Genomic DNA, 26,956 nt, shown 5'->3' on the forward strand with positions numbered 1-26,956 from the left:
AAAAAATACCCAAACAACACTATTTAGGATCACCCAGGATGGAATTTAACAAGCAGCACTCTGATGTATGTATATGTATGCACAGCTCCTCTCCTCCCCTCTGCTAAATACAGCCTTCACTAATGAGCATACAGTAGGGCAGGCAGAAACTAGCCAGATGATCATCTTTGATGGTTCAAGGGGCTCCGCCCATTAATTCCTTGGGCTGGTTGCCATCAATCACTTTGCAGCTGCAAGACGACTCTAGCTGTACACAGACTCCTCTGGCTTCCCTTCTTCTCTCATCATCCTGCTCAAGGTCTCTTCCAACCTAACCAATTCCATGATTCTATAAAAGTCCAAGACAAGGTTAATCAGTAGCCCGTGGCTTCAAAATTCTGCTTTATGCCAAGAATAAGAGCAAGTTTTGCCCTCAGTGAATTACTTCAGTAGAGTGTTTTTTTCTTAGGATTAGTTAACATTAGCATAAAATGTTTATTTGGCTGGTAACCTAAAACTATCATCTGAAGAGATGGCTGCTGCCATCTGCTGACAGCTTCCATTATAAACAACACATACAACGACTTCAAACAGGTTGTATACTAAAATGAGACAACAGAGGAGCCCAGCACGCACAAACTATCCGCCAGGCGACATGATCTATCCAACAGGATAATGGAGCGTGATACTTTGTATGAGGCACAGACCCCTTTCCGTGAAGGAAGAGTTTAGCAAGAGCATCCTGACAAACTGGTTTACTAACTTAAACAAAAGTGATGCAATCCATTGTCTTCTGTAGTGGGTGTTTTTTGTGGGTTTTCTTTTTTTTCTTTCTTTGGTTTTGTTTTTTTTTTTTAAATAAAAGGTGAGGGGTTCCTCCTTTGACTACTAGTCACTCAGCACTAAAGAAACATAAGATATAATATTTCAAATATCAATCTTGAACTTTTTTTCACAATATTTTCTTTTAAAAGTAATATCCCAATTCAGAGCAACATAATCAAAAGTGCCTGTTCTGTGCTTGCTTTGATACAGTTTTATCTTCCTAGGGAGCTCTTCACTAGAATGTGTCAGGAAGTGAAACAGCTCCATAGGCCAAGCAGCTCTTCCAGCTACAGTCAATACCAACAATACAGTAACTTATACTTCAAAACACAAACCAAGACATTTCCATGATGATCTTTAAGGTCCCTTCCGACACAAATAATTCTATGACTCTCTTCAGTGCAGATTCACAGATTGCAGCAGGAGTTGTCACTTCATGTAGCATGTTAATCCACTAGTATTATTAGTCTTCCTCCATCCCTGGGTTTCTTTCATGTAAGAAGCTGATAAGAGCCAATACTCAATGAGATAATTGCCAAATATTTTAGTTGCAGTCTACTCAGCTAGAAACTGCAACACATTGTCCACTCAGCACTTGCACACAGACTTTCAAAGCCTTCCTTGTTTCCAGTATAGCTATCAGGCCTTCTCTCACCAAAATCAAACAGCTGTAGAGTCATCTCAAAGCCATAGCTTGCATCACAAAAATTGTCACCCAAGCCTCCCAAAATAGCTATGGAAGCTGATATAGTCTGGTTCTTGCAAACTCATCTCAAACAGTGAATGCCTACTCAGCCCCAGGAGTCTCTGCAGCCATGCATGAAGCTGCCCAACAGAAACATCTGCCAGATCCGCACTCTTTGAGAACCACCACAGGGTTCACTGCAGCACCGAACACAGCAAGAGCCAGTGAACCGGGAGAGACCACACAGGGATACGCTATAATCTTTTGTTAAATACAGTTATCTACACAATTACCTATTCTAAACAAGATTGATGCTTGATTACTGCCAATTATGTAACTGTAACATATGCAATTCCATATATTATATAATTACAACATACCAATTGCTGCAGGAATACTGGACAACATAAACAATGATAAAGAAATCTAGCTAATTCCATTAGATAATACTTACAAACTCAGTGATTTACCCTGATTAAATGATTATATATATCACCAGAGCATTTACAAACAGATCAAGGATCACAGGACCCTATGATATTTTCTATCAATAGATACAGAACACAGATGTTAAAACACAAGAAAGCCTGAGAGCTTATACACCACAGACACGCCAGCCTGCGTTACCCTACACAAGAGCCAATGAACATTCAACAAACCGCATTATCTTTGTGAACTTCTCATGAGCATCATAGCAAAGAAAATTTGTAATGGTAAAACTTCAAGGAAGACAGTGAGATTACACTTTTTAATAAGTGTCTTGTTTTAGTACTTCCTTGTTGGTTTCACAGATCTACAAAAGCAGGTACTGTGTGTCAGACATGGCTCAGAATCAGGAGAACTTCAAATGCAGAACAGGTAAGGTACCAGAGACTGGGAAAAAATCTTCACAGTGAAAACAGAGTTTACGTAAGGAAGGATGCCAGAGTCAGGTGCAAAGGAAAGACTAACAGTCAAAAAAAAACACCACAAAAGCCTAGGCAAATTATTTCTGCAAGAGCTCTAATGGATATAACCAAATCTCGTCTTTCCCAAGGATCAGGAGAAAGATGTTTCAGTAAACGAAAAAGCAAAATACGATTATCCCAGCCCAGAGTTTTAGGTGATAGAGATATGGAAAGAGTAGTCTATCTTAATCTGCAAAACAGACACAGCCAGAACACAAATTCTTAGAAACACATTCCTATTGAAAGCAATGCTGAACATGGTATGAGTAGCAGGAAGAGAAGTGATATTCACTTCAGCCATCAAAAGCAATGGGAGCAAGAACTTGACAGGAAAGATTAAGCAGGTCTTTGATTCCCACTGAAATTGAATTCACGGCTAAATGCCCAGGAAGACGTCTCTGAAAGGCAAGATGACAGCGTAGTTTGGACAAGCAGGTATTGAGGTACATCTAGATGCAGTTTAGTACTGAAGAACATGCAGTTTTAAGCTACATTTTTCCTCATATATACTTCAACTCTAGGTACAGTACATAATGAATTCCCAAAAAGAATAAAGTCAAAGGAAGAAGTTGAGAATGGCCAGAAGAAAAAAGGAGTTGCAGTCAGAGGGTAAACTAGCATTCGAAGTGGTCGACAGTTGCATGAACAAGAGAGATGCTGCTTAGCTCTTGTTCAGAAGAGGTTATTCAAAACCAGCAAGACTCTTCCTATGGAGTGCAAGCGATAGCAAGGAGGCCCAGGAGGATGCTGGGATGGAAATGCAATGGGTGACATTGTAAACAAAGTAGCATAGACTTCAGATATCAAAGAGAGTAATGGGCATGGCTGAGTAAACAGGCAAGTCAAGGAGGTAGGCACAAAAAAAGAAAGGATTAAAGCACGCTTATGCCATGAAAAAGCTAAAGAAAAGGAAGACATTCTGGAACAAGTTAAGCAAGAGATGAAAGTAGACACAGAGAAAGCCAGGAGATGGAATGTAATTATCAAAGCAAGCACAAGTTATAAGAAAGGTCTGCCTGTAACAGCAGTGGAAGGGAGGGCTTCACTACCTAAAGAGCACATCAGTAATATCTGGAGGCAGGAAGGAGAAGCAGCAAGGTAAATGAGGCAATCAAAGATGGCAAAGAGGCAGTAGGGCTTACCAGGATCCTATTAAGCTGGAAAAGGAGATAGCAAGTCTTTCAGTTCATAGTAAAAATAGGAGCAAATAATTATTCTCACTACTTGACGGTTAGAAATTGCATTTTCAAGTACTGTTGGAAAGCAGGCTGCAACAACAGTCAGCACATGCACCTTAGCAGTACTGCACAGATTCTCAGTAACAAAAGCTCAGCATGTCCTTGCTATCCCAAGGAGATGTGGCATTCTGGTGTCAGAGACTGCAGTGGTCTGCAGGACTCCTAGAACACATGGGTCTGGGTCAGCACTACAACTGCTTCGGAGAAATGGCTACCAAAGAAATAAAAGTTCATGCTTGTCTACTTACTGTTCTGTCCCAACTACTCCAAGCAGCTTCACGGTCCCCATGTTATCTCCTCATAAGCAGCATGAAAACAGCAGCTTCCTCCCTCCTAACACTACACTGGCATTATGTACATCATGCTTAATGCAGTTTTAAGGTTAGAGTTTAAAGCATTCAACTAGCATAGCTGTCTCTGCACAGCATCCTCCAACCCAACATGGCTAAAAACCTCGAGAAACCTTGAAAAATCTATTATTTAAATTAAGGCATGCAAACAAAGAAGCATTCTAAAATGCCTTTAAGGAGCAACACAACCGGTTATTTAAAAATAGGGGCAGCATAAGTAGGGGACTTCAAACACATACAAGACATCTCAGTGACCTGAACACATGACTACAGTAACAGGACAAAATATCTTACACTAAGGCAGGGTGAAAAGCCCACATGGCGACATCTCTTCTCTCAACACAATCAAATTCATTTGCGTTCTTAACTGAACACTGCCTGATATTTAACTTATGTTTATACAGATATAAAACCCTCATTCCAGCAGCTAGAGGACAACCCTCATCGCAGTTAAGTGCAGGCAGAAGTACACGTAAGATTGAGGCTGAGAAGTTCAGAAGCACACTAAAGACTTCCGAGCCATGGAAGGGGTTATACAGCTTCTAGATTTGCCTATGCCACAGGTTGGTCATTTTCTGCTTCCTTCTCTATTTAGCACACTTCCTACTGTAAATCCAAATCTTACCAACACAGCAACAGCATATTTCACTGAAACCTACTGAAGGGTTATTATATTACAGATATAAGATTCAGCTTACAGACATGGCTAAACACAGTCTCAACCAATATCATACATGTGGGTTTTGGCTCAATACTGCATCAGCAATGACATTGTAGCATTGCTTTGGAATTGAGAGTGCAGCAACAGTTATTCTGGCTGCTCAGATCTTAACACTTAAACTGATACAGAGCATGCTCTAGAAAATTGAAATCACTGCTGAAAAACGGTTTATAAAAAGTACATCCTTAGCCAGAAGAGACACTTATTTCAAGATGCCCTGGAGAGATTACTGAGTTAGAGAACGCTAAACCACACACACAGAAAACCCCATAGTCCAACAGAGCGCAAGAGGCTCCACAGCTTCAACAGAAATAAAGCAATCTCACTAAAAATATTTTAAAGATATCAAACTGGAAAGGAAAATATTAAAGCTATACAGCTATGCTGTAATGCCGAAATACACTGTGTATGCCTACCTGACTGCAGAGAAGATTCATTGACACATTTGCACGTTTTTATGGCGGAACTTACATACAACTGTGCCATGAAAATCTGAGTAACATTTGCACAGCTGCATTACAGCATAATTCACATCAGAACCTCAGAAGTATGTCATTATTCTATTATTTCTACCTTGCACATGGTTCTCTGGTTATTGATTTATGAGTCAATCTGAAATCTCACTTTGAGGCTTTTCTGCCAGCTGTTAATAATACATTACACTCATGATAAATGCTGTAACAACATAATTTATGTTAAGCTTTCACAAACATTGCGAGAAAGCTTCCCATTATTGGCAGCACAACCACTGAGATTCCCTCATTAATCTTGTCTACAAAATCTTAAACCCAACAATGCATTCGGTCTAAGGAAAGGTAATTCATTACAAGGAGAAGTCTCAATATTCACCACCTTTTACTTAATTCTCTCCAGCATTAGGTTTATTACAGCATTCCAATTTACACCTGTGCAGATAAGTGTCATTACTTCAATATAAATCTTTTCCTTTTGGGGGGTTAAGAAACAAGCATATAGATTCAGCACAGTAAGAACATGCCATATACTTTTGCTTGAACAAGATTGTTTAGAGAAAAAAACACAGGTTTATAATTTTATGACTGAAAACAACTGCTTATTTAAGATACTTTCAGCACTCAAACCAGCTTTTATTTTAAATACGGTCATCCATATAACTAAACGTCTTTCCTTCTACATGATAGTTTTTCAAAATCAATACATCAGGAAAGTCTGAAAAGGCAACCTTTCATACACAACAGCAGCCTGAGTTTATTGAGCCAGCGCACGGACAAACTGACCTAACAGATTGGAATGATTACCTCCATAGCATTATTAAACCACAAGCTAAGAAAGATTTACACAATAGACACTAATGACTCTCCTGAGAATCCACTACAGACTATTGATCAAAAAAATCCATTTTTAAATAAATTCCTAAACACATATTCAAAAATAAGTAGAAATGTCAAAACATTTACTCAATAAAACATAATGGGCCCTCTGGAGCTATTACTGAGATGCAAAAACATAATTGTACTTTTTAGTGTATCTTTTTATGTGTAGATTGCAAAGTAATTTACAAAACTGGCTAAGTATAAGCATTACCATTTGGGAATATTAGTATATGGGAAAATGAACCACAGATGGGTTAGGTAGTTTCTTTCTCTACTTCAGTAGCAATCACTCCAAATTCACACATGTACAGCAAACAACAGCTTAGGTTTTTTAACTACAGGTGTGTGAGCAAGAGGGGAAAAAAGAAAAAACGGAATCCAGCCCTGAATTGGCATGAGGATTAAAAGAGATTGAGAAAGGTTAAAGTAATCTGTTTACTTCTGTCTTGGAAAAAAACCCAGAAAATTATTCTGAAAGAATGATGAACAGAAAACATAAATAACATGACATTTGATATAAAAATATGCACTGTTCTTAAAAAAAATTACAAGAGAAAACCATTGCTGTAAATTCTTATCTGTAATTAAAACCAAAATGAGTCCACAATGCTGCAATCCCTAAAGAGATCTGAAAAACTTGTCATCACAAGTCCCCTCCTATGCCAACAGGAAAAAAAAAACACTAAGTATTTAATGCTTACTATACACATGAGCAACTGTTGCCCAGCAATCTTCCGCCCTGTTTCCCACTCGCAGAGTTCTGGAAGAAAGCATCTACCAAGCTGGAATCGGGTAGAATCTAAGTAAATAAGTAAATAACCTACATTCTTCAGGTGAAGCACATATCACTCTCTAGTTACAAACCTCAACTGCTTTGGAAACACTACCTAATAATACTACTTTTAAATATTTTGGACTCGGATCTGTAAGACTTGCTCCAAGATCAGCATGATGTCAAACTTCTCTCCGGAACCCATCATGCACTAGGTTCTCCAGCTCAGTCACTGCTAACCATGGCTTTAGGGAGCACAGTTTCAAAACTATTGCCTTCAAAAGCACTGTATATGAACGGTGTCTCATAGGATACAAATGCACATATTTGCCAGTTCCTGAGAGGTGGCCAGAAAGCCTACACACATAAACTCAAGCTGTTGGAACTTCACACAGGAAGGTATTAACAACATATAGTTTCCACAGAGGATCATCTCCATGGTGGGTTGACCTTGGCAGGCTACCAGCCACCCACCCAGCTGCTCTCTCACTCCTCCTTCTTAACAGAACTGGTGGAGAAAAACTTGAAAGCTCGTGGGTCAAGACAAAGACTGAGAGATCACTTACGAATTACCATCACAGGCAAAACAGACTCGATCTGGGGAAAATTGAGTTTATTGCCAATTAAACTAGACCTGGATGGTGAGAAACCGAAACAAGAACTAAAGCAACTTCTTCCCGCCCCCCTGTTTCCCAAGGCTCAACTTTACTCCTTCATTCTCAGCTCCTCTATCTCCTCCTACCCAGCCCCAAGGTGGCATAGAGAGGGAATGGAGTTGTAGTCAGTCCATAAGTCTCCTCTGCCACTCCTTCCTCCTCACGTTTTTCTCCTTCTCCCACATGAGGCCCCTCCCATAGGCTGCAGACCTTGAAAGCCTGCTCCAGAATGGGTCCTCTCCACAGGCTACAGTTCCTTCCAGGAGAACCTGCTTCGTGTGGGCTGGCCACAGGCTGCAGACCATTCAGGGTATACCCACCTGCTCCCACATGGTCTCCTTCACAGGCTGCAGGGAAACATCTGCTCCTGCACCTAGAGCAGTTGAGTAGATCCTTCCTCTCCTTCTCTGACCTTGGTGTTTACAGGGCTGTTTCTCACACTTTCTGACTGCTGTGCAGCGTTTTGCTCTTTCTTAAATACATTTTCCCAGATGCACCACCTGTTTTGCTGAAGGTCACAACTGTGTCCTGTGGTGGATCTATTGCAGAGGCCCTGAGCTTTTCCCACAGATGCCACTCCTGCAGACCCCTTGCTACCGTAACTTTGCCACCTACAACCAATACAATATGGTAGGGAACCAATCAAAAAAAAAAACCCAAAAAAATAAGAAACAAGCAAACCCACACACCAAAAAGAAAAAAAAAAAATCAAAAATCACTCACCTACCTACACCACACAGAACCACACATGGACACCACACTGAAGTCTACAAAGGGAAGAAGTTTCACTAACACGAGCAGATATTTGATTGTGCCTCATGCCTCCAAGTATGTCTACTACTTAGCCCACTCCAAGTCCAAAACAACCCACTGCTGCTGGGCCAGGGAAATAAGTGTCCTTATCATGCTTAATAGGTTATTCTGCTGCATACAAATATGATAAAGTGGAGGAATAAGCCACGTTTTTGCCTATAGTGAAAATGTACTGTCACACTACTTAAGATTTACAGCATAGATAAGTCAGGAAGCATCCTTTGCAATTTCATAGAGAAGATTCTTTTTTACAAGCAGTATAATTTATGTACATTTGAACTAGAATGAGAGTCTGTCCTTAAACTGTAAGCATTTGTATACGCAGACACGCACGTGCCCCTGACAGCAATTAATGGATAGCAGCAAATCAGTCTTCATTTCATGACAGTGACTTCTGGACTTAACTGTTCCGCATTCTGATGAGCTTCCAAAACAGAGTTACTTTCCTTCCATGTCAAGCCATACGCCAAGTCAGGTTCCAGCAACAAAAATAGGAATGCGGCTTCATCAGCACTGTTCTGCTTACATCTTTCACACACTACATTTTCTGAATTAGGAAAGATTTCAAAAGGATATTAAAAAGCAGAAAATTGGCAACTACACTTCTTGAAGATGCTTAATAACTTCTATGATAAGACTAATTTTGGTTGTTTATTATACTGGCAAACTACATGGCCAAAATTCAAACTATGATTTCTCATGTCAAGCATCTGCTTCAGGTTTCTAGAATGAAGTAAGGACAAAAATCAAATACAGGATACAGTCCCTTCTGTCCTCACAGCAGACAAATTGCTTTCTTTTTACTTAGTCTGCCTATAAATCGCATCCTTTGAAACAGGGGTTTGAGATTCAAGAAAGATGATTCTTCATCAGAGAAACTATCCTTTATAGTACCAACAGACAGACTCCGAAAATGACCGTTTCACAAATTCCTAGGATATACGCTGACTAGGAAGTGCTACATCATTTAGTTTGATCTATTCTAAGTCACTGCCCTTTAATCACTAGTGGGCTCTTACTAAGCCTACTAAGTTGTGACATTTTGAGATTGAGCACCCACTATAGCTCACCTTGGTTTCAGTGGCCAGTCATAGTGCCATCATCATTTGAATTTGTCCAACTTGAGCTTTCAAGCTGTTCTCTTATTGTGACCTACCTAATTAAAGTACCTGGTGAAATCACCTTTTGAAAACATTTTGACATTCATCAAGTTAGCCATCTCTTTGATAAGCTTAAGTTTGTCGAATCTCCTGGCTCCTTCCATAACATGTAAATTTTGAAAACTTCTTTAAACAAGAAAACCAGAATGAGATGCAGTTTTCTAGCAATGACCTAGACATAGAAACAAAAATCACCCACCTAAGTACTTAACTGGTTCAGTTAAGCCACAGCATTACAGAGGGAATTCCCATTTGCTCATCGCAAGCCTACATCATTTCAGTAACACATCATTAATTCACATCTCATCCTCCAAGTTTCTCAAAATACAGCTTTGCACTTGAACAGACAGAGTGGACCTAGTTGGACCAGCAAATCAACCAACCCACTGAGATTGCCACCTATTCCTCATTCCATTCATCTGCACCTCATCTATGCATTAAAAAATACCCCTCACAAGAATCCACCACACACCATAGGAACCCGAGTAGCAATCCACGCTAAACCCTCTAGTCCAGTAACACTGGCTCTGGAAATTTAGAGAATTAAACTAATAGCTACATTTGATTTCAGCAAAACTCTTACTCTTCTCTTCACAGGTGCAAAGTTGATCGAAATATTTCTTGAAGTTGTTGTACAAAACGCCAGAGGTTCCCATGACAATAGGACACTTCGAGGAAGATGTCGCAGAGAGTCGTTTGAAACTCAAAGCCCTTTACTAAAACTAGTTTCTGCGAGTCATACAGAAGAAAGGTAACACATGCAACAAAGGGGTGGCCACGAGCTTGCTCTTACCTACACAAAACTTGCTGGTCCTTTTACCAGCCAAGGGTAAAAGCCACATGAAACTCAAGCCAGAGAAACCTTTGTGTCTCATTTTGTTTGCATACATACAGAAATCTATTGCATGCTCTGGAACAGTGCTTTGAAAGCAAATACTACTTTAAAAGTATACCATATATGCACATTCATCACTATATTCAAATAAACCCCTAGATCATACTGAAAGATCTTTCAAACAGAATATCCAATCTGTCAAGTAGTACTACCATTGACATCCAACTGCTGGTCTAAACTGCATAAAAACATCTGAGGAGCCAACTCTAAAATACTACCATTAACAGGTGAGCGTCTCAAGCTTCATACTACCCCCTATTCTTTACAATCCAGTGCTATTTTCAGGCAACAACAGCAGCAGCGTTCATAATATCAGACAGAAAGGATATGAAAAAGAGCAATTCCACACTTAACACTTGTTCCTTCCAGAGGACAAGTGGCCTCAACTGCTAACAAAGCCAATGGCAAATGAGAGCACTCAGCAACTCCTGCAAGACTTGCATTGCATGTCAGGGTCAGACCCTGTTTTAATAGGCCTTTCATTCTAGGCATAATTGTTCTTTACAACAAGAGATGATAAAATAACACCAGTTATCATAACAAATTTAGTCACAAAACCACACTAAAAAAACTGCAGTAGAGATCTGAACTTGCATCTTTAATGTTACCACAATACCTCGTTTAGCTGTGAGATTTTGCTTTCATTATTCCAGTGGTTTTGGTGGAGTAATTCTAGGTTTAGATCATGTATGTTATGAGCAGAACCTGGCCATAGACTGTTTATGATTCAGCTAAAGAATGTTGATATCATGAAGAACACCTAGTGTTATAGAAGGCAAACAATGGATTTTTTTCATCTCTACTATTCTAATAAGATATTTTTTTCATCCCTAAACACACAATGCCAATAGCTATCATGAAAAAGGATTACTCAAGTTCTTACAGATTAAACTAACACATCAAGAAAAGCAGTAGGAAAAATAATTACCTTATTTTTCATTAGAAAAAGCAGATTTCCTTTCAGTCGGCACCATCTCTCTCTCGGTTCTGTATGCAAAGAAGTAAGAGATTAATCAAAACAACCTTTTGTCTTCACATATTAAACGCTTCTTAAAGAAGATGTGTTAGTTATCAAGGTCAGAAAAGAAAATCATTAACCAAAATAGCCAGCTTCACTCAGCAGATGCCTATGTACAACATGCTGTTAAATGCCAAATAACTTCCCAGAAGGTTTCTTCCACTCTGCAGCTGAGACAATTGGTGACTGCAGCACACACTCAACTGTTCTCTCTGCTTTTCTCCTTTTTCCTCACACGGGACCAGAAACAGCCACTTTAGTAAGGAATGGCTTTTGCTTCCATGCTTTCAAGAGATGAAACATAATCCTTGTTAAGGCACAAAATCATGTACTATTCCACTTAGATTAGAACATGCTAATCTGAATTTACAATTTTTAGAAAATATCAAGCGAGCAATTGAGACACTATTATCTAGTCACTTTGCTATTACTAATTTACTACACTTTTTAAAAGTGTTTAATCAATGGAAATAACGTATTTGTGTTTATACACATATGCAGGCACACAATCAAACTTCTAACAGGGAATGTTTCACAACTTCCCTGTTGATGAGTGGGGCAAAAAAATTGATAAAGCTATTCTTCCTAAACCAGGCATTTTTAAAAAGGCAGTATTTTTCTACTTAAAAAAGCACTTTTATATTTATCTATAGATACAGATACATCTATTATAGATCTATACATGTATGTGTGTATCTCACATACAAACATGATCTCTTTAGACAAACTCTGCATCATTTCTTCGGAGAACAAGCAAAGTTATTACACAAGACATTCTTGTTTTACTTTCAAGAGGGCACACGAAATCCTCTGTCTCCAGACAGCAGCCAACCTCAAAGTCCTAGGGAGCTGGAAGAACTGTTGTACTCTAAGGCCATGTTATTCCACAGCTGCCTCCTAAGGCACTTTTGTACTTCCCTCAAAGCTGGCCACATAGACATAATGAGACAGAGAGACATGCTGACCATAAGGATGTCTTGTTACAGTGAATAAATAAAACTCTTTTCCTCTTGATAATTTTGATTAACATGTTTCAATAGGCAACATATAAAAAACAGAATAGTTTTTCCTCCCACAAGAAAATGGAAGGCTTATACTCACAGGCACTGGGACTAAAAATAACTGATTTCAGCAATAAGCCAGGGTTTTTTTAGAAAAGGAATTGAAGATCCTGGCTCTTTCCAGACCTACTAAAGTGTAAGAACAATACTGAAAAGAAAGTACCAAATTTACGCACATCCACCAACTGAAAATCTAAACACAGTTATCAGATCCGAGTATGGTCTTTTACTGTAAAAGTACAGGACTCTGCTGAGACTGAATTCCACCCTCCAGAGCCCTGCAGGCAGAAGGAAGGAATCCTATCACATTCACACTGCAGCTTTTTCTAATAAAAGATATTTTTATACAGGATTGAGACAGTCACTACTATCTCCTAAGTGTGAAAAGTAAGCAAGTCTAAAGATTAGTCAGATTAACGATGACAAGTCTACCAGTGAATAGTACATATAGTGTCTGAAATGCCTTGAAAGAAATGACCCTCCTCTACAGGGGTCATCATATGATTGCCAGGAGACAGAAGGATTTACTGGGCAATAGTAGCATCCTACACATGTAGTTTCTTAAACACTTTCCTAGAATCCACCACCACTGACCATGCCAGAGATAGCCCTCGATACTAAGTTAGAACCGTGTTGGGTCTGTCTCTGGCCAACCTCAAGTTTTTAGCAGCAACATTATCACTCAACATATTCGTAAATGAAGAAAAATCCACAATATCCTCAAACACATCAGATATTCACTGGACAGGGCCTGATATACTGCCTATAATGAGAATACAGGGACAGAATCCTGTTGAGGAGCTCCAAAACAGTCAGAAGAGTATGCTTACTAGTACCCTGTCCCAAAAGTTTGCTGTATCCTCCCCAGGAAACTCTGGCTATTTGTCATCAGAAAACATTTAAAATATTCTGAACATGTGGCACACAATTTTTCAGTCCCTTATTGTAATTGAGTCTGTACTGGGTTGTGTTTCGTTTAAATAAAATAAAAGTAAATATAATCACAATGAAGATCAATTGAGACAAGTGAAAATAACATTTGCTGTTGCTGAAATTATTTTATTAGGACTGATTTTACAGCTAAACAGGAGCTATTTCCTAACAGCTACCAAGGGAACAGACATTTATTCGAGCTTACTGGAAACTGAAAGACATTTAAAAAATGATCATAAAAGCCTGAAGAAACCTGCAAAGGAGGTGGGAAGTGAGTCATAGAAAATCTATAATGATAAAAGAATACAATTTTTGGGGGTGGGAGGGGCAGGTCCTGAGGAACTGGATATCTAAACTTCAAATATGGCAACTAATGACTGATGACTCAGCAGTCACTAGTAGTAAAAAACAATATTTCTTCACATGAAAAAATAATAATAATGTTAAAGATTGAGTACTATTTCTCACGTACACAACAAAGGAAACTCAAAAACTTGAGCAAACTAAAGAGCTAGCTTTAAACTTCTTTATTTAGAAAGGTATTTAACACCACTGAAGCATCAGGAATGAAGAAAACTGAAAGCTCTGAGGTGTGTGCGATTAGTGAAACTAAGCCGACAACTGCAGCAAACATGCACATCAAGCACGGGGAATTTTCACTGCAAGTCATTTTTACCTATTAATTTTTCATCCCCGACCACTCTGCAAATCTTCAGTTTTCCTTCCTTGTCAAAACAACCAGCCGGTCGCCTGGCCAGCAAAGCGAGATCTTTAGCATTGAACCTCATGGGGTTGCCAGGGAAGAGGATGAAGATGAGTAAAAGATGGAGGAGGACAATGATGACGCTAGTTAGTTTGTTGAAGCTGAGCAAGATCTAGGCAGCAGATATGAAGGTCAACTGAAACACCAAAAACAAAAGAAAAGAAAACAAGAGATGCTACTGTCGATTGTGATTTCGACTCAGTTGTGCACTCCAAAAACTGTGCTTTCATAGCATGGGAGCAGCATAAGTAATAGGGAAAAAACCCAAAGCAACATAGGTGCTATCTTCTCTCCACACACTTTCCAAGAAACAAAAACAGCATTTAGCTTTCCAGTGTCTCTATAACCTCATAGAGAATCTAATTGTATGCAGTATTTCCACAGTTTATTAATACTGCTAAAATAAGTTTCAGCTATAGACATACAACTAACTAGAAAGCTCAAACAGGTATTCATGCAGCAGGGAGAGGGAGGAAGATTGCCTTGTACTTCCATCATCTCCTTCACAGGAACAATAACTAATTAAATACAAAGCGTTAACTATCAAAGCTCACCATATACTCAAGTATCCATATTTTGCTATACTGACACCAATTAGGACACTGAGTGCTTCCCTTTTGTTCATGGTGTATTTGAACCATTTTCAATTCTTTTGGAACATTTTCTTCTGTCTTTTCAGAAAACTAGTTGTCCTCCCCCAAAAAAAACCCCACAACTAATTTGAACTTATCAGAACTACATCTACTGAACTTAGTGAAAAAGTTGACACACATAATAATAAATACGCATATAATAAAAAACATGACACATATATGAGATGTTTGTTTCTCTCAGAGCCCCTTCTCTATTTATCTGAAATTATTTTAAGATAAGGTTCAGTAGCTGTAGTTTTGACCAGTGGAAATTTGGAAGTAAATATTTTTGTCCAAACTGCAGTTAACACAGTACCATTTCACACTGCTGCAAGGAGAACAAAATAAGGCCCAAAGAGTAGTTTTAAACAGATACTCCTTTTAATTCCCAAAATATTCTATGTTCTGAATATCCAACGCTTTTGTAAAGGTATTTCTCAAGAAAGAATTCTTGGTATCACCCTTACACAATTAAGTAACAGAAGTTTGACAGATGGCTTTTAATACTCCTACACACTTCAAAAAACAAATAAACCAACCAAACGCCCATTCCTCAGCATGTGGGCTTCTGAAGCCACTTACTGTCTCTAATTCAGAAGCCTTTGCTCTTCAGAAGGCAGCACTGACATCTCGATCTGATGGAGAACTACAACTCTTAACAATTTCTGATCAAGTTCCTCTCAACTGTTGAGCTGAAGAACAAGCTACAGCTTCTGCACTGTATCTTTCTGTGGGCCTTTCAATTCCTACATCTCCCTTTATATTCACTTTCTTTGCTCATGTTTGTCTCTCCATGACTTGTGCTGTGTCCCTTAATTTCCAGTCACCAAACCACAGCCAATTCCAACAGCACTACAACAGTGAAAGCAGATCAAGCTTCACTATTACCTTGTACGTATTTCATACGTACAACCCATAAACGTGATTCTCAGAAGACAAATCTCCATGTAATTGTTTCCTCTTATGAAGGTTCTACAATGCTACGGAGAACTGCCATAAAGATGCAAACTCTTTTTAAGTTTCCCTTTCATTATCAAATACCCTTGCGAGCAAGAAAGGGAACGAATACGTGCAAGCAATCCCAACAGATATCTAAGCAGCAAAAGTTCACAGTTTCAACTTCTCCATTCATTCCCACACACACTTACTTTCTCATTTTCCCTTTAGCATCAGCAGCTATACTTATTTTTTGAGCCTATCTTCACACCTCTGACTCCATTTCATAATCTTGTTGAAACTATAACCTCACGGTCATCACAGAGCCTGACCTGCGATTTACAACCTACAAGCACGCTGCTGTGCCCAAAATGAGCTGCTGGCTCCACCAGAGCCTCTGCACAGGTGCAGCTGGTGGCCCGTGTTTCTCAAATTGACAGACTACAACTGTGGAAAGATGAGTCATGTGGCATTTACAAAAAGGATCTCTCTCATACACTGTAACGTAATACTGCAAGCATACTCAGCATTGAAGACCAAAATCTATCAGGGGAGCACGGGAAGATGCTGGCTTGGCCACACGATACATGAAACCCAGCCACGATGACTCTTGCAAAAGGCTTCCTGGGACATCCAGGGACTTTGGGACTGGCAATGTGTATATTCCTGCTAGTCTCTGTATGCCGAGTGGAGTTAATTGTTGGGTTTGTTTTACAGACGCAGACTGTATTTTTAATAACAGAGCACAGTGTTTTATAGAATCATAGAATATCAGATTGGAAGAGACCTCAAGAATCATCTGGTTCAACCTTTCTTGACAAAAGCACAGTCTAGACAAGATGACCCAGCACCCCGTCCAGCTGAATCTTTTGTCAAGTGTCCAATGTTGGGGAATCCACTGCTTTCCTTGGGAGATTATTGCAATGGCTGATTGCTCTCATTGTGAAAAATTTTCCTCATGTTCAATCAGCATTGAGAACTCCTGCCTTTCCAGTGTTGTTGGTGACTAATTCACCTCTCCTGTTTAATGGTGGGCCAAATTTTCCTTCTGGTTTCTGCTTGTTGCTTATGTACCTGAAGAACTCTTTCCTGTAGTTTTTGACATCTCTGGCCAATTTAAATTCAAGCTGAGCTTTTGCTTTTCTAACTGTGTCTCTGCAAGCCCTGGCAATGCCCTTGTAGTTCTCAACAGGTATTCATCCACTTTTCCATCTCTGGAATGCTCCTCTTTTGGTTTTGAGCAGACTCAGAAGCTCGCAGTTAAGCCAAGGGGGTCTCTTGCTCCACCTACTTCCCTTACTTTTAAAGGGGATGAACTGTTTTTGTACTTCCAGGAGAGCGCTCTTGAAAAACTCTCAACACTCACTAGCTCCTTTATCCTCCATGGAAGCTTCCCATGGAATCCCTCCCAACTGAGCTCTGAGAGTGCTAAATTTTGCCCTTCCAAAATCTAAACCCTTGCCTTAATACTAACCTTCACCATGCCCAGCAGGACCCCAAATTGCACAATACTGTGATCACTGCAGCCAAAGCTATCACTGTGATATTACAAAGCAAGGTTTCTTGCTTTGCGAGTAGCAAGTCCAGCAGTGTCTCATTCCTGGTTGGAACATCTAGCACTCGTATGAGGAAGCAGTCCGCTATATGTTCCAGGAACGTGATGGATGACTTGTGAGCTGCTGTACTGTTTTTCCAGCAAATGTCTGGGTAGTTGACGTCACCCATAAGAACCAGGTTCTTTGACCTGAAGCTTGCTTAAGTGACCCAAATATCACTTCACTGGCCTTATTGTCTTGGTTTGGAGGTCAGTAGCAGATGCCTATTATAAGAACCCCTTAGAGATGACCCCTCTGATCCTGACACAGAGGGTATTTGGTAGGGCTTCCACAATGACCATAGCTGACTTCTATACATTCAAGGTTCTCCTTAATATGGAGCATGACTCCTCCTCTTCTTCCCTTCCTGTCTTTATGAAACCACCTGTAGCCATCCATTGCAATCTTCCAGTCACATGAATTGTCTCATCATGTTTCAGTTCTTCCTATGATATCATAACTTTCTGACTGGGCACGAAGCTTCAGAGCCTCCTGTCTGTTCCCCAGGCATGCATACATTTGAGGTGGTTGGTCTTCTGGATCTCATCTTGCAATTTTGCAACAGACTTAATTATTTTCCAAAAACAAACAAACCAACAAAACCACCACGCGCCCAAACATAAGCTTGGCAAGGTAAATATTTTCTGCGATCTTAAACGATGCACTGTTTTGTTAATGGCTGGTCTCCTCTCAGGCAGATATCTTGCACACCTTTCACATAGCTCATAGTAGCCTTCTCGTTTTAGAGAACACAGTTCTAGAAATTCAACTGCAACCTACTTAGTTACTGGTTTGTGAACTAATCAGTTTCAGTCAATTTTATAGAGACCTATAAATATACCTTAAATAGCATATTTAGCTACATCCAGTTACCTTAGATTCCTTCCATCTTTTTCAGTAGCATGGAAGAAGGCAATTCATATTAGTCCGGTCCCAGATGGAAGAGTCATTGAAAACCATCAACAACTGATTAAAACTTATGCTATCACAAAAAAAATCAAGGTTACTGGTTGAACTCTAATTATGCTTAAATGCAGCATTTACTGTAATGCATGGACATCTGTAGTTCACATAAAACTTGAAAACACAGAGGACCAGGGCATGAGGCAAGGTGTAAGTTGCTATTTAAGAAAGCTTTGGCTTTCCAAAGTTAAAAACAGAGCCAGGTAAATAGAACATTTTGAGTTTCTGGCAAGGCTATTAAAAGGAATAAAGAAACTGCAGGAGGAGTTATGCATATTGATTTTGTTATTTTTGTCCCCAAGGGGGATGGTCTATCTCTTGCACTCATCTATAAGTAAAGTGGTAATGGTCTAGAAATTCCTTTTATCACACCTGTGCATCACTTGCTCTGCACATGAGCCATAACATGTAAATCATGTGGGACAGCACGCAGCAGTTAATACCCTTGATACAGCATGCTTCAGTACATATAAACCAGTGCTCGTCTTGAAACGCAAGGCAGCAGGGACAGCAGAGTCCCATAATGATAATAATCAAGGTGCCTGTTCCCTGGAAGTTTGCCAGAGAAGCTAAACTAATCTGACAATGTCTGAATATTATCCAGACCTAAAAAGCGTAAGAAACTGTGGGATTCAATCTTGGGTTTAACTTAGAAACTTGATGACCGCCCAAAGGTGATCACAGCCAGTGTTGACACAAGGATAAAATTCAAGGCAAAAAACCCCGACAGCAGCCACTAACTCCCTCTGTAGCACTGAGTCTCCTTGAAGGGGCAGAAAGACTTTTTAGCTGAATAATCCACTTCCCTTTTGTCTCCATTTCGGAATAAAGCCGCTGTCAGTCAGGGAAACTACTTAGTCATATAGTGCATTTAAATGTTTCTCCTAGCTAATCTCTTTCCCAGCATGAATTCAGATAGGAAAGATATTATCTTCAGTCATTTAATACCGGTGGTTTGAGAGACAGGCATTATTTAATACTTACGGTTAGAGAGAAAGGCATGCTGAAGCTAAAGTCCCTCTCAACATTTTTCCCCACACAATCACCACAACCATAATTTATAAGGAAACCAGACCAGTCAATTACACCGTGAGTGGCCAGGAGAGAAAAAGGTGGAGGAGTCTATGTCCTTGGAAACAATAATTTTAGAACAGATGACAGTTTTGACAGCTCATGGACCACAAAACTTATGAAGTCTCTGTTGGATGTCCCTTGTCCTCCCACAATTGCAACTATAGTTTTCATGATCACTTTCTGTGGATATGGAACAATTGGAACTGTTTGATTCACGTGACACAGGAAAAAGAGTTGAGACCTATTGTTCCTGGTAAGTGCCAGCCATATAGTCGCACATTTTTGATTATCACAACGACAGAAACTATGTTTCTTCAAGTGATCAAGAAATGTTCAACCCACCTCTTACCCTGTACATAAATGTTAGAAGTCAATCAAAGCTAGCAGCACATTCAAGTAATCCTATATTACAAGGAAGTTTTATCATGCAAGACCCACACAAAATTGACTTCACCAGGTCAGACTAGCATGAAAAAAGCTACACATTGAAACAATTCACAACTGATCCCCAGCTCTTACACCCTGCAGGTGAGCTGGTTTCGGCTGGGGTACAGTTAATTTTTTTCATAGTAGCTACTACAGGGCTGTTTTGGATTGGTGCTGAAAACAGTGTTGATAACACAGGGATGTTTTCTTAACTGCTGAGCAGCACTTAGGCAGAGCCAAGGCCTTTTCTGCTTCTCACCCCACCCCACCAGCAAGTAGGCTGGGGATGTGCAAGAAGCTGGGAGGGGACACAGCTGGTACAGCTGACCCCAACTGACCAAAGGGATATTCCAGACCATGTCATCATGTTCAACATGCAAAGCAGCAGGAAAAATTAGTAAGGGGGGCACGTTTGAAGTGATGGCATTTGTCTCTCCAAGTGACCTTCATGCATGATGGAGCCCTGCTTTCCTTGAGATGGTTGAACATCTGTATGCCCATGGGAAACAGTGAATGAACTCCTTGTTTTGCTTTTCTTGTGCGTGGCTTTTGCTTTACCTGTTAAACTGTCTTTATCTCAACCCATGAGTTTTATCACTTTTACCCTCCCAATTCTCTCCCCCATCCCACTGGGGAGAAGTGAGAGAGCAGCTGTGTGGTACTGAGTTGCTGGTTGGGGTTAATCCACAACAGCAGGACAACTGTTAAGACGTATCTTACTAGTTTTGGGTAACCACCAAGCTGTAGCTGTTCAAAGCAGTAAACACAGGAGGTCACTAATACCAATATTAAAGACAGTAACCACCTTCATGGCTGCCTACATTACCCTGAAACAACACTTTCAGGACTATCTTTAAGGTTCCAAGTTTTCTTACATATCTTAAGCACAGGTTAACATCAAAGAAAGTAGTGCATAATACCTTGCAGCTTTCATTAGTACTGTATTTAATTCTAGATATTTTGGACAAGTGTTAAAACTCAAGCTTTCTAATGATGCAATCTCCTAAACCTCTAAAAGTCAACAAAATTGGCTGCCCAAGTTGCCTAGTTTAGCAGTTTCAAAAGAAAAACACTAGAACTCACATCTGCAAGTCCTCAGAGACGCTGCCAAATACATTCTAAATCTTCCTTTTCTTCCTTTGAACAGGTACCATATTTTTAGTTCACATCATTTTGTGTTAAGAGCTTCTTTAATCTTAGAAACACACACGGCACAGGAAACAGCCTTTAAAAGGAAAGCTGCAAAAATTAGTCTACGATTTTGTCTTCAAGAATGATATTTTTTTTAAGCAAAGAGTTATTGCTAATTCCATATGTTGTCTCTTTATTTCACCCATAAAGTAACTATCAGGCCATAAAATATAAAAAAAGACACATTAAGAAAAATTTTTTACCACTAGGGATGAGGACAAGGCTGAGGTTCTTAATGCCTTCTTTGCCTCAGTCTTTAATAATAAGGTTAGTAGCTGCCAGGTGAGCTGGCCTTCGGTGTCTGAGTGCAGGGAGGGAGAGCAAATTGAAGCTCCTGTGATCCAAGAGGAACGGGTCAAGGAACTGCTCCTTCGGCTGGATGCCCACAAGTCTACGGGGCCTGATGGTATCCACCCAAGAGTCCTGAGAGAGCTGGCGGATGTCATTGCCAAACCCCTGTCCATTATCTTTGGGCAGTCTTGGCTCACTGGGGAAGTTCCGCTGGACTGGAGGCTGGCGGACGTTACCCCCATTTACAAAAAAGGACGGAAGGAGGATCTGGGGAACTACAGGCCTGTCAGTTTGACCTCGGTGACAGGCAAAGTCATGGAACAGGTTATCTTGAGTGCTATTAATGAGCACATACAGGTTAACCGGGTGATCAGGCCCAGTCAACATGGGTTTATGAAAGGCACGTCTTGCCAATCAAACCTGATCACCTTCTATGACAGGGTGACCCGCCTGGTTGACGAGGGAAGGGCTGTGGATGTAGTTTTCCTTGACCTCAGTAAAGCCTTTGATACAGTTTCTCATAGTGTTCTGGTTGAGAAACTGGTAACTGCTGGCCTGGATAGGCACACCCTCCTTTGGGTTAAAAACTGGCTGGATGGCCGGGCCCAAAGAGTGGTGGTAAATGGGGCTAAATCCGGCTGGAGGCCGGTAACCAGTGGGGTTCCCCAGGGCTCAGTGCTGGGTCCAGTTCTGTTTAACATCTTTATCAATGACCTGGATGAGGGAATTGAATGTACCCTCAGTAAATTTGCGGACGACACCGAGCTGGGAGGCTGTGTCGATCTGCTCGAGGGTAGGGAGGCCCTTCAGAGGGATTTGAACAGACTGGATCACTAGGCTGAGGCCAACGGCATGAGCTTTAATAAGGCCAAGTGCAGAGTCCTTCACTTGGGGTATAAAAACCCCAAGCATCGCTATAGGCTCGGGGAAGAGTGGCTGGAGAGCTGCCTGGTGGAGAAGGACCTGGGGGTCTTGGTTGACTACCGGCTTGATATGAGCCAGCAGTGTACCCAGGTGGCCAAAAAGGCCAATGGGATACTGGCGTGTATCAAGAATAGTGTGACCAGCAGGAATAGGAAAGTGATCCTGCCCCTGTACTCGGCACTGGTGAGGCTGCACCTGGAATATTGTGTCCAGTTTTGGGCCCCTCGCTTTAAGAGAGATATTGAGCTCCTGGAGCAAGTCCAAAGAAGGGCGACTAAACTGGTCAAGGGGCTGGAAAATAAAACTTATGAGGAGCGGCTGAGGGAGTTGGGGCTGTTTAGCCTGGAGAAGAGGAGGCTGAGGGGAGACCTGATTACAGCCTACAAATACTTGAGAAAAGATGGTGGGGAGGTAGGGGAAGGGCTCTTTACATTAGTGTTGGGTGATAGAACAAGAGGAAATGGGTATAAGCTTAGTCAGGGGAGATTCAGGTTGGATGTTAGGAAGTATTTCTTCTCTGAAAGGGTTGTCAGCCACTGGAATAGGCTGCCCAGGGAGGTGGTTGAGTCCCCATCCCTGGCTGTGTTTAAGAATAGGGTGGATGATCTACTTGGGGATATGGTTTAATGGGGATTAGGCATAGTTGGACTCGATGATCTCTAAGGTCTTTTCCAACCTAGAAATCTATGAATCTATGAGAGTTGTAGAACACTGGAACAGGTTGCCCAGAGAGGTGGTGGATGCTCCATCCCTGGAGACATTCAAGGCCAGGTTGGACGAGGCCCTGAGCAACCTGATCTAGTTGGAGATATCCCTGTTCCTTCCTTTTAAGGTCCCTTCCAGCCCTAACCATTCTATGATTCTATGATTTATTAAAACTCTCAATTCTATCAGTGATCCCTGCACAGTCAAAACACTAGGTTTCTGTTCTTGGATCAAGGAAATAAGAGTATAATACAGAGTCAACAACAAGAAGTAATATATGTCAGGAGTTTCAAGTAGGCAGATATATCTAAATGCAAAGTTTGAAAATCTAAACCGTCTTTAAGTTTTCCCTTGAAAATCATTAACAGGTTATCAGCCAATTATGGATGAAACATGTCCTGGGTTACTTAAATTCAGCGACTATTCCAAAGAAGGTTTCAGGGGATCTGCAGATGTCAACCTTAACACAAAGGGATAAAAGTACAGGAATCTTCTTATGACAGACTCTTTCTTTTAGTTTGGTGGGGTTTTTTTGTTGGTTTTGTTTGTGGTTTTTTTTTTTCCCCCTGGTGAGGTAAGACAGGCAAGATCTATATACCAAGCATCACTAAGTGCTTGATTATCTACAGAAGGTATCTAGTGGCAATACATTACTGCTTACTATATGAAGTTGAAGATGCATATCAGCTGGCTGCATGCAGTCAAGCTAGCTGATTGTTTGCATGGAAAACTTCAGTTTGTTTTTAACTTCTCAATCTCTTCACTTCTACCTCCTGGCTATCTTATTTCCTACTTACAAGATAAAAGCTAGGCTGATCATATACCATTTGCAATTTTCACTTACACTTTGGTAGGCTTCCAGTACTATTGCAATCTATTTGAACAGATTATCATTTTGAACTAGTTCAAATGTTACTCTCTACCATTTATCAGTCATTGCAGTCTTCCAAAGAAAATTAGAATGAAAATGACAGGCCTACAACATGGAGCAAGTTAGTGAGTCATGTCCCTTCCTAGGACACCCTGTACTGAGCTTTCCTAGTGTGCATGAAACAGTAATCCAGAAAAACAATTTGGTTGTTTGTTGTTTTTTTCTCTGTATAGAGGGAAGTTAACAGGAATATTTGAATAGTTCTGTTTTTCCCAATAGTACCTGTGGTTATTTCAGTTGTATTTTACACTGAAACACACACACACCATATTGTAGTAACTTTTATGCCTTTATCCTCCCTAAGTTCTCAGATGCATCACACTTACCTCACATTGCCCTGAAAAAAAATAACAGAGGTGCTCCAGCCGACAAAGACTCCTAACCAGAGCCAGCCTTCTTCCAAGGGAGACATGACCTTGTAATGGCATAATGCAGCACCACGTAGACCAACCAGCACCCTCACATCCGTTATCACTACTGTCAGCAAGTCCCTTCTGAAGTCTTAAAACCAACAAGACGTTAAAAGCAAAGAATCTCTTGGAAAAAGCTGCAAAAGGTTAGCTGTTCTATTTGGAGACCCATAATGAAAAACAGAATGCTGGTTTGGCTTGAAGGTATTCCCTTCAGCTGCATAAAAAGCAACCAAGACAGAGCAGCTTTGTCTTCCCTTCAGCTGACAGACTCCCCAGTGAAGTAAACTCCTACAGGATTCATGTAGTTTCTCAGAGTTCAGATGTGAACTTTCAGGAAAAAAAAATATATATATTCTTGCATTCTGTTTCCCTTAAAAAGGTTAACACAAATAAACACTTCCTGCAAACAGGTATAACCAGCCACACCCTCTGAACAACGTATTTCTGGCTCCTGACACTGATCCAAGTGACAAACACCTCTGAAAAAGAAGTTATTTATCAGTTGTGGGAGGTGTCCCACATGGCTCGTGGCCTAACGAACCACACCACGCATGGCAGAGGTCTGAACAAGAACAGGACCGCTGCTTTCATCACCTCATCGTGACTCAATGTGTTCACACTGCAGCTTCCCTCAACCAGCCTCTGACCTGGCAGGGGTGCAGGCTCCTGGGGAGAGGGAGTCCTTCTCCCCCATGGCACCAAGAGTGCTGACAGTAGCCAACACAGTTAGCTTAAGGAACTTCTCTTGAGGAAAACTAACCCCATCAAGCTGTTCCCTGATCCAACTGGCTACTTGGGTGCAGAAATGCCACTGCTGGTCCAACAAAGAGGTCAAAAACGCACACCCACAGGTAATCTTTCTGCAGGTGACCCACAGACATGTCAGCTTAGTATGATGGTATAACTGCTGCCTTAGGGCAAAATTTACGTATAAAGGACTTCAAACGTCGTCTTTACTCAACAAGATTCCTGGCAAATCCGAATTAATCCATGAGCTTTTCTCAAATCTCCAACTATACCTTCAAGCAACACTGTCTTGAATTCCTCCTTCTCCTCGTCTGCCCAGCCACGCTGCCTGCCTTCCACTGCTGAAGAGCACAACGGCACTGGCTACAGCTTCTCTTGGGTCAGGGAGAAAGCTGGATTATGGAAGTTATCCACTTTAAAACCAATGCTTGAAAACAAATACCAGAAGACTTTCAGTCTTCCAAAACCCTATTGCAAAGCTGACTGCATCAATTAACATTTCAAATACATCAGCTACACACAAATGACTCTGTTAATATGAGTTCAGCCACTATTATGACACTGTGGTTTCAGGGCAGGTGGTCTCCAGCTAAATATTAGCATTTCAGTCACAAATTAGTTACAAATTTATTTACACAGTGGATTCCTTTCTCTAGTCTCCAGGAATGTAAACACACAAACCTTTTGTAACCTGCCATTTCAAACAAAACAAACAAAACCCAAAGCAAACCTGAGTATAGTGTAACTCAATTCCCTAGGAGCTCCTATACCTACGACAGCAGGCAAACCAGTCTGGAGGAGGTATTGTGCTGGAACCACTGATCCTATAAAGAAAGGAATGAGGAGAGGACACAGTAACCACTTTCAAAAAATATTGCACTATATTAAAAATGGCAGCATGCTCCATTCTGCAAGATATAGGATTTGAGTGGCAATAATTGGAACTTTTGCTTCTAGAAGATTTATTTCCTCTCTCTTCCAATATCTATAAAGGTGCAAAAGGTGGAGGCAAACTTAAAATACAACACTGCTATGACACATCAATTCTACTGGTCATTTTTACTATAACAGACAAATTACCTTACTAAGACTGCAGCTTGTACTATGTAAGATGCAGGATTTTTTTTTTTAATCTTTCAAAGTTTGCAGTCCCCAAACGACCTTGAATTTCTTAGCATTTTTTGCTTTGCATCATATCCTAGAACCAAATAACTTCAACTGACTTGACATCTATATTGAAACAAAACACATCAACACACAAAAAAGCCAACAAAACAACAACACATACAAAAAAAATATTATCACATTGCTGAGAAAACATAGCAAAGGGAGTTTCTCTCCACTTCTCCCCATCCCCCCAGTTTGTGATATCTGGGGTTTATCTAAGCTATAAAGATTAAAAAAATATTTTAACAACAAATTTAAGATTTGGAGTTCATTTGAGCTGTAAAAATATTTTTAGCTAGAAGACTAACTGAGTCAAGCCAGCCACATCAAGTAAAACATATCGTCTTTTAAGATTGGAGATATCAAGTACTTGGAACCAAATCCCTTTGCTAAGTTTCAGACAGCTATGGAGTTCACCACCATTTTTCTTTCAGTATTAACAGCAAGGAATCCCTCCCACTTTTCTTGATTGTGCCAATTGTGCTTTGGCTGTCTTTTCCCCACACAGTCTTCAAGAAAATCACCGAAGTCTTATTCCTTACAGAACGTCTTTAACCAACTGAAGACCCAGCAGAGCCTCCAATTTTAGTATCCCACAGTTTGGTAGAAGCCATGAGCTCTCCTGACCCTGCCCTTTCAAGGGAAAGGTATTATCACCTTTCCCTCAATTACCTCTAAACTTGACAGAAGGAAAGCATGGGAAAAGTAAGGGAGTTAGTATTTGATGATGATATTTAATTTGAATAATTAAAAGTCAACCAAAATACCAGGAAAAGAAAAATTCTTTAGATGA

At 40.4% G+C, this 26,956-nt stretch overlaps 1 protein-coding gene across 3 annotated transcripts in view; it reads right to left on the minus strand.

Moving 5' to 3' along the window:
- The window catches only part of INPP4B (inositol polyphosphate-4-phosphatase type II B), a 282,937-nt gene extending 268,744 nt beyond the window's left edge, over positions 1–14,193 (minus strand). For all 3 annotated transcript variants that reach the window (XM_086612544.1, XM_086612542.1, XM_086612543.1), the window contains exons 1-2: positions 14,082–14,193; positions 11,322–11,380 (exon numbers count right to left, since the gene is read on the minus strand). In XM_086612544.1, the coding sequence (XP_086468670.1) occupies positions 11,322–11,380; positions 14,082–14,193 (171 nt within the window). The remainder of the gene's footprint in view (positions 1–11,321; positions 11,381–14,081) is intronic.
- Positions 14,194–26,956: the final 12,763 nt, after the last annotated feature.

The sequence above is a fragment of the Tauraco erythrolophus genome, chromosome 5 (genome assembly GCF_009769465.1).
Source record: "Tauraco erythrolophus isolate bTauEry1 chromosome 5, bTauEry1.pri, whole genome shotgun sequence".
Classification (NCBI taxonomy): domain Eukaryota; kingdom Metazoa; phylum Chordata; class Aves; order Musophagiformes; family Musophagidae; genus Tauraco; species Tauraco erythrolophus.